At 33.9% G+C, this 17,419-nt stretch overlaps 2 protein-coding genes across 2 annotated transcripts; one reads left to right on the forward strand and one right to left on the reverse strand.

Moving 5' to 3' along the window:
* Positions 1-2,213, forward strand: LOC107621297 (uncharacterized). Its single transcript, XM_088501432.1, has 3 exons — positions 1-227; positions 323-438; positions 1,768-2,213. Exons 1-3 carry the CDS (start codon positions 4-6, stop codon positions 2,211-2,213), a joined length of 786 nt encoding a protein of 261 aa, XP_088357558.1. The 5' UTR covers positions 1-3.
* A 7,133-nt stretch (positions 2,214-9,346) lies between these two features.
* LOC107624050 (glucan endo-1,3-beta-D-glucosidase) lies at positions 9,347-11,833 on the reverse strand. Its single transcript, XM_088485365.1, has one exon. The coding sequence runs from the start codon at positions 11,782-11,784 to the stop codon at positions 9,799-9,801; it is 1,986 nt and encodes a 661-aa protein (XP_088341491.1). The 5' UTR covers positions 11,785-11,833; the 3' UTR covers positions 9,347-9,798.
* Between the last annotated feature and the right edge of the window lie 5,586 nt (positions 11,834-17,419).

The following is a 17,419-nucleotide window of genomic DNA, read 5'->3' on the forward strand; positions in this document are numbered from 1 at the left end:
TTAATGCATAAGATATGGCTTCGAACCAAGAAAAATATGCAGAATAAACGCATTACCTACACATTCAAGTTTAACCAATCTCAACTCATAGATCTCATTGATACTGATAGTGTTAACCAATTGATCACATTCAATGATGATACAGCTCATGTATATATCATGGAGGTAGAAAAGACTAACCATGATATTGCACCTCATGAGGACAATGACGACAACGTCCATGACAGGTATGTATTCCAACTGGGTTATCTTTTTATAAATTTTCTTATATTAGTGATTAGTGAATTGTTATGAAATTAATTTAATTTTTTTTTATGATTAGTACACTATCAAGTAATTCAACTCAAGGAGACGTCGTTACTAATATTGATGGTCAAAATTCATTGACACCAATTCTATGTACAACCCAACTTGTCCCTACACCTCAGATTATCAATGGCTCTGCTAAGTGGAATGATCTTATAAAGGAAGAAGGACAGATTTTTCAAAATGCAAGTAAGCTGAGGAAAGCATTGTTTGAATATGGTATTGCTCATAAGTTTACATACAAGTTCTTAAAGAACAGTCCGGGTAAAATAATTTGTGTCTGCAAGGTTGAAGGTTGTCCGTGGAAATTGTCGGCTTATGCTATGGGAAAAAATATTTCGTTCCTCGTGGTGAGACATTTTATCAAGAATCATAAGCACTCAGCTCAAGATGTATTGGAGAGTACTCACTCTTTCAGATCTAATTTGGTGTCTTCAATTATTGTCGACAAGTTGAGATTAACTCCTGACAAGTTGCCTAATGACATACGAAATGATATTTTCAAGGAATACGGATTTTCACTAACATATCACCAAGCTTGGGCTGCAAAGGAGAAAGCATTAGCTGAAATTAATGGCGTACCTAAAGATTCATATATGCTAATTCCTTGGATATGTAATCGTTTAGTGAAAACTGATCCACAAACAGTTGCAAAATGGACATGCTCTCCTAGTTATCAATTTGAAAAGCTTTTTGTTGCATATGGGTGTTGTGTGACAGGTTTTCTTCGTGGAGCAAGGCCTATATTATTTATTGATGGTTGCCACTTAAGTGGTCCATACAAGGGAACTCTTCTAGCTGCCTCTACATGCGATGCAAATAATGATTTATTTCCGATTGCGTATGCAATTGTTAGTGCTGAAAATAATGAGAATTGGCTTTGGTTCCTATCTAATTTGAAAGAACTAACTGGGTCAATTCCAGTTACGTTAATATATGATAGGCATCCATCAATTATTGCAGCTGTGGAGCAAGTATATGACAGGGATAGACATGCTTATTGTTATCGACATGTGAAAGAAAATTTTTGTGCAGAAACTAAAAAGTTACAGAGGGGAATACGCGGTGAAGTAAAAGAAGATGCAAAAAAACTACTAGACGCAGTTTGTTATACCCATTTTGGCACAGAATTTACAGAAGCTGTGGAACAACTTCGTGCATTTTCACCAGAACTTGCAAATTGGTTAGAGACTAAAGGAGATATTAACAAATGGGCAAAGTCTCAATTCCCTCATCGACGATGGGACCTCATAACTACCAATGTAGCTGAATCATTTAATTCATGGATAAGAAAAGAGAGGACTCATAGTATTTGTGCTTTAATAACAGAGCATAGAGACAAACTTGCAAATCTGTTATATACTGCAAAGTTAGAGATGACTAAATGGAAAAATGAAGTTGGGCCAAAGATTGATAAAATATTGATGGAACATGTAGCTAGAAGTGAGTTTCTTAAAGCAGTGAGATATGGAGATCATAATGTTATGGTTAGAGGGTCAAATGTTGATGTATGTGTGAATCTACTACGCAAAGAATGTACATGTCTTGAATGGCAAATGACTGGAATTCCATGTCCACATGCTTGTGCTGCAATTAAATTATTACATGGCAATATCTACACCTATGTAGAGGAGTGCTATCTGAAAAGTTCACAAGAAAAGATTTATGTGAGCAGTATGATCCCAATTGAAACTCATGACATGCCTGATGTCAACAACCTGACCCTAACAGATTGGGAGAATAATATTTTTCTTATGCCACCTACAACAACTCGTCCTCCGGGAAGACCATGCAAGAAGGGCCGAGAGTCACAATTTCAAGATGTGCATGTTTACAAATGTAGCCGATGTGATCAGAGTGGTCATAATCGTTCTAAATGTAGAAATCCTAATCCAGAAAAAATATGAATTTTTTTAGGTAGTTCTAACTTTATAGATTGTCACATTTAGAATTGCAATATTGGTTTTTCTTAAGTTATGCATATTAGGTGATTCTGCCGAGTTTCTTAATTGTATCTGCACTTAAACTTTATAGTTTTACTTTGATTTTTAATTAAATTTGTGTAATCTTACACTTGAATTTTGTAGTTTTACGTTGATTTAATAGCGTTTCTACAAATATGCACTTGAATTATGCAACAGGTTTGGCTTTAGTTCTATTGTGCAATTCTGCATTAAAGTTGCTGCACTTAGTAAATAAAAATTTGTAATTTAATTTTTTCTATGATTTTGCACTAATGTTCTGTAATTTTCTGCACAAACTCTGCAATTTTACACTAAAATTGTGTAACTCTGCTCATAGTTAAACAAAACAATCTTAGAAAAAGAAATACTTTCTATAAAATTTTCAATTGATATTTTCATTACAAGTCAAAGATACAATGAATAATTGTGCTTCCGTACCAGTCTTCCAGTAAAATTAGACCACTCTAATATTTTCATACCATTATTCCTTATGCTTCATTGATAGCCTTGATAGTTGTTAGTTACTAATAATCATGGACAATAATCATCATACTCATCGAAAAGAAATTCATATTTCAAATCAATTCAGGTTCATAGACTCAATGAGGCTATAGAGAAACATTTCAGCTTCTCTTTCAATCTGTTTTCAAGCAAGAGATAGAATTCATGTTTGAAAGTAACCTGATTCTCCCTACAGCCATGTGTACTCAATGATGTTTCAATGTAGATAATATATTTCACTCTAATCAACTCTTTGAATTTTCAGATAGGGAGAAGCCGAATCTCGAAGCCGGAACAGAACAGTCACTAACCATAACATAGAAGCCTACTTTGCACCTAAAAGTGACTTAATGATAGTATCACTCATACCATCAAGATAAGGGAACAAGTGACCAGATCCTTTGAGTTCATGATACTGAATCCAGGGAAGATTTTCGGCGATGTATTGTTGCACTATAACAGGCACCATCAAATCTTCCTCTCTATGCCAAAGAAGATGGACAGAAGGTTCATTATTTGGAAACGGGTTTTCAAGATCCAAAAGACTAAAATTCCATTTACCAAATTCAATATTTAAGTCACGGTGGAGAGTCTCATATTCTCCTTGCTGTCTTGCCTGAGCCTGTAGAAACAAAGTACAAAGTGAAATCAAGAATTTTGGTTAATTCTCTGGCAAAACAATCACCATAAACTTTTATTATTATAACCAATATAAATTATTTTAGGTCACTAAATTGTAGCCACCTAAAGGCTAGTAGTGATACTTACCACATGACCTAATTTATTAGACTAAATTGTTGAAGTAAGCTCTTTATCTTTGAAATCCTGCATTTTTTGTGTAAACATAATTAAGAGTCATGACATATAATCAGGTTCTTTTAATTAGACAAATAGAAAGAAATGCTACAATCATAAGCAATGCCAAAGCATTGAGTTTAAAGTCCATGAACAATTTTAGAACACAAGTTTAGAAACAAAAACTGATCCATCTTTATTTTCAGCCTCATACCAAACACACCTTGAACATAAACCCTTCAAATTCAGATTCATTCATTCATTTAATGTATTTTTCAATATAGACAACAAGTGTTATTAGAGTTCTTACTGGGGCCAAAAATAACGCTCTTAACATCAATAATGCACTACTATATTCATTAAAAAAAATGTAACTTAGGTTTTGTTTAATGCATATGCCCTTATAACTTGAAAGAAACAAAATTGAAAATTACATAATCAGTAAAACAAAACAGTGACTAATAGCATCATCAGGTTTGAATTAAGGCATTTCCAGATCACACTAAAATCTTATTCATGAATTGAAAATGTTCAAACTTCATCATGTATTGCAGTTTTCACCTTAAAAGCTATACAATTTTTAATTTCAGGGATACTAATATAACTCAAAAGCTTAAGGCAGGGACTTGAACCTGAAATAAGCGTGTGGCTTTGGGGAGCTTCAGGTGGGGCTTGCTGCTGCGAGCGACTGGAGGAGTCAAAGGAGCGATGGTCGACGTGGGACGAATGAGTTTCACCGCCGGCGACGAGCTTCAGAAGACAATTCTGTCCGAAGATGATGATTTTGCCTCTGACAACTTTGCTGGATGGTGATGAAGACGAATCTCTTTTGACGCGACGAAGACGGCATCGATTCCGCCTCTGATACGACGATTCTACCTTTGGCGAATCTTCTCAAATGCGCGCCACCAACGTTTCCCTTAGGTTGGGTATGGAGTGGGTTTGAGAACGGGTGAAGAAGATGGGGAAAGAAAACAAGGGAAAGGAGAAGAAAGATTATTGGATATTATTGTCTTTTCATTTTTTATTTTTTTTGTTTTTATTTTTAATAATATATAAATGAGTCCTTTTTAATAATTTTAAAATTAATAATCCTTTTTATTAATTAAGTTTTATTAATGGTCCTTTATATTAATTTTTTCAATTAAATACCTAACTACCTAAGAAAGCGTATTTAAAAATTTAAAAAGTAACAACCCAAGCAAATAATAAGTTACAATTTATAAATAAAAATGTAAAAATTCATAATAACGACACCTAAGCAAATAAACTCTCAAACTCAATATATGAGCGCCATGTCAGCAAAAAATCTTTCCATTTGTATTACTATAAAGATAAAGATAAAAATAAATAAATATATATATATATATATATATATATATATATTTTAAAAATAGTGCGTTAAAATTATTTTTTTAATTATTTTGTATAAAATTACTTTAAAAATAGTGCGTTAAAATTAATTTTTTTTATTATTTTGAAATTATAGGTAATCAACACTTTTTTCTTATTCTGTCTTATATTTAAATAATATTATTTAATTTTTCCTTTTTAATAATAAAAGTAGTATTTATTATTCCTAAATATATTTATTTAATTGGTTTCCTATATGCTGAATTTTTATCGTTATTTTAAAAAATAGTTTTGTTATAAAATTGATGATACTATGTTTGTGATTATCTTTTATTTTGTCTCAATAATATGTTATGAATTATCTGGTAAAATTATAGTAGTTAGATTTAAGTGAATATAAATAATTATATAATAAACTTTAGATGTTAATATTTTTTATCAATATTAATTAATATTTTAAATTAATATTTAAAATTAATATTTTATTGAATAATGTCAGAAAGTTATTTTTTTTAACATTAGCCAATTTTTTTATGAAACTGTATATTTATATTAATTTTTAGATTTTAAGTCATAAATTTTTAATTTAGACCCTTAATTATAAATCTTAAAACAAAATTAACTAATGGGTTAACCACCAAAAATACCCCCAAATTTTATAAATGTTGACAATAATGCCCCCACTTTTATTATTGACAAAAATATCTTTGAATACTTTAAAAATGGGCACGAAATGTCTGCCCGTCAAGTGATGCCTTCTCCGTTAACAGAAATGTGTCTGATGTGGCATACAAAAAAGTTTATGTGACAAATGGAGATCTTACTTGAGCCTATTCCCAAATTTTCCAATTCATTAACCCTAATCCCTAATTAATAACCTAATTTCAACTAATGTATTAAGAAGTTAAAACATTTTAACACTGTAAAAGAGGGTCAAAGAGAGTAAAAGGGTTAACGCTGTAGTCATTATTGCATTTCCATCTTCTCCTCTTTAACTCATCGTCGAAGACCATCGTTCGTCCACCGTTTCCGCGGCGCTGGTTTGGAAGGGCATTGTCGCATCTTGGTGGTTGTTCATTTGACAAGATACGCATATTATCTTTTCCGTTAGGAACTTTGTGTCATTTATGTTGTTGTGGTTATATGGTCTTTGATGGAAAAAATGGCAACTAAGTATGTGACAATGTTGATTTTTGGGCATTAAAATTTTGTTTTCTAGTGTATGCGTTGTGTTACTGTATTGCATTGGTTTAGGGTTTAGTTAGTTTTATTTTTTTCTGTTTTGGAAGAACAATTTTAGTAGTTGATTGGAGCTCTATTAGTATTAAAATGTGTCTTTTTTCTGCTTGGAGTTTCAGATGTCAACACTCATAACATTTGTGATGCACCACATGGGTAGGTTAGAGAGCAATCAAAAGGGTGGAATGTAATATTTTGGGGGTACTGTTAGCAACATTGATAGGATATGTGTGGATATTTGTAATTTATTTCTGGTAGAAGTGTTGTTTCTCGATTTAAGTTACACAGGATTTAAGGACGTTCATTGGTTGGAGGCCAGTTTTGACTTATCAAATGGCTTAAGGCCGCTTAAGAGGAATGCTGATGTTGTTTGTATGTGTGAGGAAACTATGAAAAATGGTAATAGGGTTCACTTGTATTTTGAGCATGCTGTTGTAGAAAATCCTGAGTACGTAGATGAAGTCAAGGTATCTGATGATAAGGTAGAAGTTGTAGAGGTGGATGATAAGGATGTTTGTGGTAATGATAAAAGGCAGGGAGAACATGATGTGATGGAGGATCAGTACAATGGTAATGAAGATGAGGGTCAAGAGAAGGGTAATGTTGATTCTGAGGTGTATGATGAAAACAACAATAGTGTAAAGACCATTAATGTATTACCAACTAAGGCATCCCAAGTTGAGGGAGATCAAACTGCTGGACATGAAACCAATGAGGAACAATATAGGGAGGGCAAAGCTGCAGTAGTTGGTGAGTTAACATTTGAGGATGTAGGTAGACATGGTAGAAAGAGGATTAGAAAGAAACATGCAAGGCCACCATCATTGGGCATCACCAAATTAGGAGGGAAAACACCAACTGAAGAAGCTAGAGGAGAAGCAGAATCTGCGCAGGAAGTGTCAAGTGAAGATGTGAATCCATATGTTGAACCTGCAGTGGAAGGTAATTTCATTTAGAAAAATTATGCAATTCAGGTATCATATAAATACTAAACTCCCATGTTGTTAACACCGGGTATTTTCTTTTATGTACTTATTTTTTCTGCAACACATACAGACTTCTAGAATCTATGTTTTCAATTTGTAGCAAGCCCAAGGGTTGGGTACAAACCTTGCATCAGCATCTGCTTCAACCACGACGGTAGGCACAACAATGGAAACATCTTGCTCAACAGGCTCTGCACCAATACTAGCATTTTCAGTAAAAGCACCAGCCATTACTATTAAGAAGTCAGCTCCACCAAAGATTACTCGTGCGGTTGCTGCTGCACCAAGACCTATGAGGAGGGGTGCATCTAGTGCTAGGTCCACTGTTGCAGGTACACATGATCTAATTAGGGTTGCTCCACTGAATGTTGCTGCTCCCTCTTCAAGGGCTACTACAGTGAGGCCCAATGCACCTTTTAGGCCACCACAAGTCAGGCCCAGTGTGGCTGGTAGGCCCAATATTCCTGTAAGACCTAATATTCCAGGCCAAGTGTATGTGCCAAATTCTAGCTCCAGTGCTCTCTCATTGGTTTCTCAACAAATAATGAATGCAGCAAGTAAAGGCACCACAAAGAGGTTCATGAAATTCATGCCCACACCTGCACCTTCAAAGCCTTCAGAGAACCCCAAAAAAAAAAAGTCATGATGAATGTGTTGTATTAAGGTCTTTTAATATTGTGGAACTGATTTAGCATTTTTTTTGGGTGTTAATGAGATTTTCGGATGAATTGTTTAAGTTGTTTTGAAATTTATTAGACTAGGTTGTGTTTGACTCTATTTAGTACTTCTTATGGTACATTACCTAATTAGCTTATGTCATCTAGATATTATCACTTGTTCATAGGTTATGCATGGATTATAGGAAATGTTAATTTACTTTTTGGAGATTGCTGATAAATGTTATGTAACCTGTTATGATCAATGTGATTAGATACACTACATTTAAATGTTAATTATGAAGTTTGTACTATAAGTGTTCTATTTAGTTTTACTGCACTTTGAAAAATACAACACACATCAAGTTCTCATCAAGGCTACAGTCAAATAATTTGGTACTCTTAATACACATCAAGTTCTCATCAAAATACAATACAAGAGTTGTCATTCCATGTTTTAACCAAATTTGGCACATCTACAATTATCAAAATACACTTTAATGATTGATATTTACTTTTCATCCACTATTTAACATTAGTACAAACAGCTCACAGAGCAAAGAAATTGATGAAGACACCAATTATAATCCCAATGCACATCATGATTAGAAGAATTTCAATCTTCTTCAATTTCTCTTTAAATTCTTTTGTAAGAACAGGTAGCACCATGGAGACTATGTCCTCACACTTGACTGATTCAGACAGCTTCCTAACGCTCTTCTGTTTGAGTTTTTCACGTGAAGATAGCACAAGTTTGTTGTTCCAAGAACATTCCTCCTCTTCAACTATGTGTTGCTCTTCCAATTTATTAATCCATTGAAAATATTTGCAATCGTGGTTTTTATTCTCCCAAGAACACAAATTGAAAATCGATGAAGAACAGTAATGAATCAAAAGGTGCGAAAAACATATTAAAATAGGAACAACAACGAAGACCCATTGGTAAGCAAAACCAAGTCATGCTTACCTTCCATAGTGAGCACCGAAAGAACCACCTCCCTGGGTTAGCATTCTTCTTCGATTTCAGAGCAACAACAACAAGAGAGCAGAGACACGTACTATCATACTGTTTCGAACCAGAGTCTTTGCACCTATCGTTGCATCCTTCTGTCATTGATGCAGACCTTCACTTCATTCCAGCTTTATTCATGGTTGAACCCCTCTTCAGATGTATCACGTTCTCATTTTGCAATTGGAGATTAGGGTTAATGAATTGAGAAATTTGAGAATGGGTTCAGGTGAGATCTTCGTTTGCCACATAAGTTTTTCTGTTTGTCACATCAGACATTTTTGTTAACGAAAAAGACATCACTTGACGGATAGACATTTCATGTACATTTTTAAATTATTTAATGATATTTTTGTCAATAATAAAAATGAGAGGCATTATTGTCATCGTTTACAAATTTCGGGAATATTTTTAATAGTTAACCCTTAACTAATATTAATTAACTAAAATTTGATTATTTATATTTTTTATTTTATTTTATATCATTAAAATTTAAAATTTAACATTTAGGACAAAAATATTTTTATTAACTAAATATTAACTAAAAATAATAAATTTTATTAGTAACGTAACTTTATTTTTAATTAAAAGTAGTAATCCAGCATGAGTTGAAAGCTCAAATACATGACATTATTCTAATTTGATTTTTATTTCCCACACAGTGTGACTAATGATTCACCACATTATTGTTGAGTGAATAGTGAATACCCATCCGAACCCTGACAATTACTTCGAGAACAATGAGGCCTCCAAGAAAAAAAAAACACTCAATCCAATTCTTGTTTTTTTTTTTTTGGGATTAATTAGCCTCTGTACCAAAAAAAATAACATTAACTTTTTTTTGGTACAAAAACCTTGTTGTCCTTTCGAAATAATTATCAGAGTCGGATTGGATTTTTTTTTTTGTCAAGCACCTCATTGTTTTTCGAGGCAATTGTTAGCGGCTATTGGATTTTTCTCCATTATTCTTCCACTTCTCAAGATCACCTTCATCCTCTACTATGAATCCACCATAAAAGATTAGTCAACGAGTTACCATCATCAAAACCTTTCAAGTTTCTTATATTCTCCAATGCACCTTCATTATCATAAACCCCTTGAAGACCATAAACAAACCCCTTCCACCCTTCTCCAACACCATCCCTCTTCAAAGCAGGCAAACTCCACTCCACAAGCTCCTTCACATACCCAACATCTGAAAACAAAGCTTCAGATATTGGCAGCAATGGCAGCACCTGAATCCCAACCCTGCATTCTTTCCACTCAGCAGGTGCAAACCATAATCCACTGTCTCTCTTGTTAGACCACAGTACTCCCATTACCCTGTTTTCCTTTGTAAACTCACCCTCATACATTCCACTTCCTTCTTTCACATGCCACCATGTTTGTGTTCCAAGAATCTCCAATGCCGTTAGCGTTGATCCAACGCCATAAAGCCTTGCATCGCCGTACGCCATACCCAACAACGCTGCAGAGTAATAAGCACTCACTGCTTCGCTTGTGCTCTCTTGGTTTCTTCCGTCGGCGAATTCGGTTAGTCCTCCGGCCCAAGAATGTAATGTGTACAGATCAAAACACCTCAAACGAGTGTAATTTGGATTTGATTTCATATCCAAGTTCATAAAATCCGAGACAAGAGAATAAGCTTGATATTTGTATTTACTACCCCATGCTGGATCAATCTTAACAAGCGTTGCAATTGCATAGATAAAGTATCCCAAATGATAATGATGATCATTGTAAATTCCAAACCCAAAATCTTTACCAGAATCTGTAGATCCTAACTTTGTAACAATTCCACCCCATTTTTTATCATGAAGAAATCCATTCCCATTGAAAGTTCCTTCAAGCCAAGGCTCAATGGTTTCTTTAAGAAAGTTCCTAACCTTGGCAATCGCATCAAATGAATAAACCTCTTCAGCTATTAATGCAAGTCTTGCAGCTCTTGCAATTAACTTGCCATAGAAGTAAGATGAAGTTTGTAATAATGTTGAAGATGAGTTAAGAGATTCAACGTCTTTCGAAAGTGCCGAAACGATTTCGTTGTATGAATCTTGCCTTACACCGTTTGAAGAATGCCATGTTACGAAAACTGGATCGGTTTGCAGAATCCATGAATCACCAACAACACCAACAAGCTCCCCATCGATGCTATTGTACTTGAAATCATCAAGAACGGTTACATTAACATCATTGTTGTTGTTCTTATCTAAAAGCCGAAGATGAAGAGGGTGTGCTAACATCAACAAGTCACCGGAGCCTTTCTTGTTCCAATTATACTTGACGCGAAACGGTTCTCCGACGATGGCTTCGCCGGAGACAGGATAACAGGTGCTGAACTTGTCAAGAATAGCCTCGTGTTTCGCGTCGGAATCCGGCAACAAAGCTATCCGAATTATGCCGGAGAAAGGAGTAGAACTGATCTCAGAAAGAGTGTGAGTCAAGGTAATTGGTGAGGAAGAGTATAAGAGCCATGTTTGGCCATTGTTGAACTGAAAGGTGAACTTGGTGAGAGAATCATTGGAGGAGAAAGAGAGAATGGCGTGGATGGTGGTTATTGAAAGAGGGGTTGGTTGTGTAACAGAAACGGTTACAAAGGGGGCTCCTTTAACAAGAAAGCATTGAAGGTTGGAAGAAGGGATATCCAATGTGACACCAAGGTCACTGTAGGAGGAAATGACGTGTTTGCCCTCGGGTTTGTTATTGTTAGAGGAAGTGATGGTGAGGTTGTTGATGAAGACTTGGGATATGAATGAAGAGTTTGAGTTGTGGAAAGGGTAGCAGAGAGTGAGTGAGGAGTTTGAGGAGTTGATGAGGTAAGGGTGGAAGTATTCTGGTTGGTCACCGTTTTTGAGAACAAAGTTTTGGAAGAAAGAGTTTGTTGGGAGTGGGTTTGAGAGAAGATTTTGGGAGAAGAAATTGGAAGGGTCTGGGAGGACAGTGGAATTGGTCTCTGGGAAAACAAAAGAAGACATTGTTGATGTGAATATCTGATTATGATGGTAATGGTGGTGGTTTTGGTGATCGGGTTTTAGTGGAATTTATAATGTTCAGAAAGGAGGTTTCTTCAAATAGGAAGTATAAGGAGTCAATAGAGTATCTCGAATAGTTATTTTAGATAATATGGATGTGTTGTATTTAATAAATTAATAGTATTTTATCCTAAATGTTCATTTTTAACTCATATTGAGTTAAATAAACAACCTATTATACACATTGTATAAATACTTCGTTGGCTCAGAATTATTCTTCAAATTGAGATGATATGAAGGCTTCTATTTTCAGCATTGGCAACTTCTCAACACTACAACTTGTCCCTATTATCAGTATTATATAGGCAATAATAGTATTATTAAAATAATATAGTATATTGGAGATTATTGGGTTGGTGACTTAGATTTTAGATTGGTTTAGCACAAGTTGAGAAAATAATGGAATTCTTGATGGGGACGTTAAATGGGAAGGGTGGGAGTAAAGAAGACTGAAATTATTGCTTCAAGTTTAAGATGGGAAATGACAAATGAAGGAATATGGAACTAGGCTATAGATGTAGATTAAAGAAAAAAAGAGTTGATAGAAATGGTAGAAATTAAATTGTATCATGATACTAAAATTTGGGGAATTAATATACATCAGCAAACATTTTTAAAATCAGTCAACAATTATGTGAACATAATGTTTTTCTTTTTTTTTTAGATTTTAAATATTCATTTGGATAAAATAAGTTTTTTTTTTTATGTATGCTACGTTTATGATCTTTAAAATTTGGACATTTGACATGTAAGATGATGTTACATTACTAAGTTATTTTAGTAATTAAATTTAACTAAATTAATCTAATAACTTAAATATTGATAACTAAAATTTTTTGTCGAAAAAAAAAGAAAAGAATAATAAACATAAGAAAAAAAAGACTTAATTAAATTTATTACAAAAATAATTTATTTATTAAGTATTTTTTTTATTATACTTTTGGATATCTTTAAGTAAAATTTTAAATTTTTTTTTATATATAATTTTAGCTATTCATTTGAATGTTATTATAAATAAAAATTAAAAAAATAAACTGATATTAACGTATAAATAATTAGTTCTTTAGTTAGCCTCAATTTTATTTTATAAATTATTTTTATAAGTATTTATTGAGTTTGAGAATAATATCTTAGTAAACTCGTTAATATCAAATTCAAATAAACTTTTGTTCATACGCTTGGGCCTCGTGAGTTTTTTAATTTTGATATGGAGACGTTGATGGAGTATAGTAGCGATATGGGGGTTTATGGTGTTTCACCGAGATGTGACGGCGGTGTAGAAGAAATCGGACGCACCGATTAAGGGGACGGAAATTGAACGGACCGATTTTAGGACGCGGAAGGTGTACAAATCGGTGGGTCCGATTTGAGACTTCTTGTCCACGCGTCATGCATGCACTTGGCTTTTTGGTTGACCCGTGACTCTCTATTCCAAGGACCAGTGCTTCACCCCTCCCAGCACTATCTCTTTCACTCTCACTCTCGTATCCCTTTCTTCTTGCTCCCAACCCCACCACTTTCCTCATTTCACCATTGTTGGACCACAACAATCCTCATAAAAACATTTAAACAAAAATGCCAAGACAAAAATTTAAAGAAGTAAATCAATCAGAGTTTTATATTGTTAATTATCTTGGACATTCAAATTATGTAAGTTTTTATTTTTTAATAATCTGATTTAATAATAATAATAGTGATAATATTATATTTTATTAGCAATATATATTATAATGGCACTAAGTAGAGATTAATCATGTATGTATGTATGATTTTATTATTAGGTGGTTAGAAATAGAAATTAAAATAGTAATTAATTATGTATGTATGTATGATATGGTAAGTAAGTTCTACCGTTGAATTGGGTTTTTTTTTATGCTTATTGGTTAAAATAAAATGAAAAAATAAATGAATGTGATGAATGTAAATAATGAATGAATGAAAGAAGAAGGAAAATGAGATCTGTACATATTAGATTGGAGTAGGTAGATATTGATATATTATTTTTGTTATTATTAGTATTAGTATTAGTAATTGAGTTTAATTAATTATTATGATTAATAATAAAAATTTAATAAATTATTTTATTTATGAGCATTAATAATTGAATTTTAATTCAGTAAAATTTAGACAATAAATTAGTAATAACTAAACTTATATTAGAAAATTAGTATGCTGTGTTATTAATAATAATAATAATAATAATAATAATAATAATAATAATAATAATAATAATAAAATTAGTATGCTATTTTATGAATAAGAATAATAAAATTAGTATGCTGTTTTATGAATAATAATAATAATAATAATAATAATAATAATAATAATAATAATAATAATAATAATAATAATAATAATAATAATAATAATAATAATAATAATAATAATAATAGAGGCTGATTTACTGTGTAAGATTAATTAATTTTTGTTATAAGATAATGAATATGATTGAAGGATTTTTGTATAACAGATTTATTGTGTATGTTTGAAATGCAATTATGCTGGGAATTAGTTATAAAGGATATGTAAGGATAATTGTGTTTTTGATAATATAGTTATATTATACTTGTCCTTATAACGGAAATGTGATATTGTAGGGTTTACGGACGTTGATGTGTGATCATTTAAAGCCGCCGGATCCATACAACCAAATTGTTGAGTCACAGTTACGCGAGACTGAATTTTATTATGTTTCCCAGATTGGAGTTATCCAATGTCAGTCAGCAATGATTAATGCTCTAATTGAGAGATGGCGGTCGGAGACTCACACATTTCATTTTCCGGTTGGTGAGTGTGTCGTGACCTTGGAGGATGTGGTGGTAATTCTCGGTCTGCCGACAAATGGTCTTCCGGTTACAGGACCGACCATGAGTAGTTTTGAAGCATTGGAAGCCGAGTGCTTGCTTGCACCGAGGAAGACGGACTGTAGAGGGAGCTTTATAAAGTTAACGTGGTTTAGGGGTTTGAAAGATTGTATAGTACACGTATATCAGGAACCAAATCATCCTCCTGGTAAGCAGGCATTGTTTCAAAGTGAACCACTGCTGATGGCTCTTTGTGGCACATGGCCTCAAACCATATGGGCAAAGCTTCATATGATGCTTTCCAACCTCCGAAAATTGATTCGACCGCCTGCTACTTTGCTAACCAAGCCTTGCGATAACTGATGGTGTAGTTAAACTTTGACTGGACTTCAGTAATGACTGATTTCACCTTTATAGACGGGTCAACCTCTACCAACAGCTTAATTGCTTCTGCAACTGTCTTGGAATCCAGTTTCGAATGGTCTTGAGAAATAGTAGACCTGGTACAAGTGTGACTTCTATTGTACCTTCTTATCTCCCAACAGTACTTCTTCTGCATTTTGGTAACCCTGATCAACTAGTCACAACCATCGCTATATTCTGTACATTTGGCATAGAATGTCGTTAGTTCCGACTCATATACCCGATAATCCACACCTCTCCGGATGGTATAATCTTTTATTGCCTTGATTACTGCCTTCCTTGAACTGAATTACATCCCCACTGTGAACTCACCATCTGCCACAACAGGAAGCGCTGCATACATCAAAAGTAATAAATGCTTTATTATGTACTCAGTAATAAGTCATTTATTACAACTCAATTAATAAACACACTTTACCATGTAAGATCATAATAGTCTTTTTTTTTCGCTATTCTATCTACGTAAAGAACAACTAAATATAATTCATAACAAAGAACTATTAATTAATAAAAAAATTAAATGCTATGGTCACAAATGCCTAGTCACATATCACATATATTACTCATCCGACTTATTTGATCTGCTACTTTAGAGTTTCACATAGCAACCTAGCTTTACGCACCTGCATTCATATATTGCAGAAACTCTGGTGCATGCATAGCCTCCAAATCCAACGACCGCATGAAAGAAGGCTCCTGAAACGGATGCGGGTTTGCTAGTGCATTTGCAACTTCCGCCACATCTGCGTTCATGGCGCCGCCAGCTTCATCTTCGTCTTCACCTGGACCGACGATCTCATAGTTACTTTCAAATTCATCCTCGCTTTCACTATTATAATCTTCCAATTCAATGTTACAGTCCGCTTCAGATTGCTCAAACTCAATATCTCGATGCACGACATTCGGTGGCGATTTTCCATGTACATTGAAAATATTTCATGCATACTCGCTTCATCCGTCACGTACTTGGTCTGAAATTGAACAAACCCACCAAACACAGATAAAGGATACCTGTACAAAATACACGATACTCTCCTACATTTTTGAGAATCTATCTTCTCACAAATCACACCTTTCAATTCCTCAAATGACAATGTGAACGGAATAACAACATCTAATGAATTTTCACACACAAATTGAACTCCCTCATATGTTTGCAATAAAATCTGCCCGTAACAATAAATCTTCAATACAACTCTATCATCCATAACACTATACGTACTTGACTATTCTCAACCTCACAGAAATTTATTTTACAAGAATGAAGGAGAAGAATCAGAGAAGAGGAAGAACATTAGCTGAGACCTGCGATGAAGAAATGGGGCTTCTGTGATTTCTTTCCAGTTTATGTATGTACTAACGGGCAAATCGGACAGACCGGCCGCGTGCACTCCCAAATCGGTGGGTCCGATTACTGCACTCTTCGGTTGAAAAATTTGGCCACCCAAAAATCGGTGGCACCGATTTCATGCAACCTCAACTTCTTCCTTACACAAATCGGTGGATCCGATTTATGTTACTTCTTCTTTCTGCTTGAAATCGGTCGGTCCGATTTCTTTCCCCCAGATTTCAAAAAGCAACGCCGTCATAACAGTGTAAATCACTCCTAATGATCATAACCCAACATAACTCACACCACCAAATCATATCCAAAAAAATCAGCCCGGCCTCGTATCATGCATCTGGTCATTTTTTTCTAGAAAGAAACCAATATTCATCAATGTAAACACTAAATACCAATCCAATAATTGACGAAAACCCAAAACCAAGTATTATATATCAGAAAAACAAAATTATTAGAAAAAAGTGAAAAACGCGTCAACGTGATGAAGACAAGTAACCGACACATTCATAGGGATCATATCTTGATAAGGGAAGTCATCAAAATTTGGAAACAAGCAAAACATTCATATGATTTTTGACATGAAGTGATGAGTTAGCACGTAGTACCAAACAAGTTTCATTTATTCTAGTTAATTAGTTGATATCTTATTATGATTATTGATTGGTTTGGTTAAGTGTTAAACCGAGCAAGTAATTGATCAAATCAACGTGATAAAAATTCGCTAAAAATTGGTTGGTTCGCATGATGTTGCTCCTTTGACTCAATCCGAGTCGTTGACCTCAAGGCAAGAAAGGAAGCTAAGCAAATTGACGACTGACACGTGTCAAGCAAAGAAGCCATGGAGGGAAAAAAATACAGGGGCATGTGAAGCAAAACCAAGGCTAAAAAGAATTTGAGCATCATTGTAAGTTATCTCAACACATGCCAAGTGTTTAACTGCATGGATAATCTTGATACTTTGTGGGCATATCTAAGTTTGATTATGCAGTCGTATAAATAGCAGAGA

This window comes from Arachis ipaensis, chromosome B10 (genome assembly GCF_059453495.1).
Source record: "Arachis ipaensis isolate K30076 ecotype BB chromosome B10, ASM5945349v1, whole genome shotgun sequence".
NCBI classification, from domain to species: domain Eukaryota; kingdom Viridiplantae; phylum Streptophyta; class Magnoliopsida; order Fabales; family Fabaceae; genus Arachis; species Arachis ipaensis.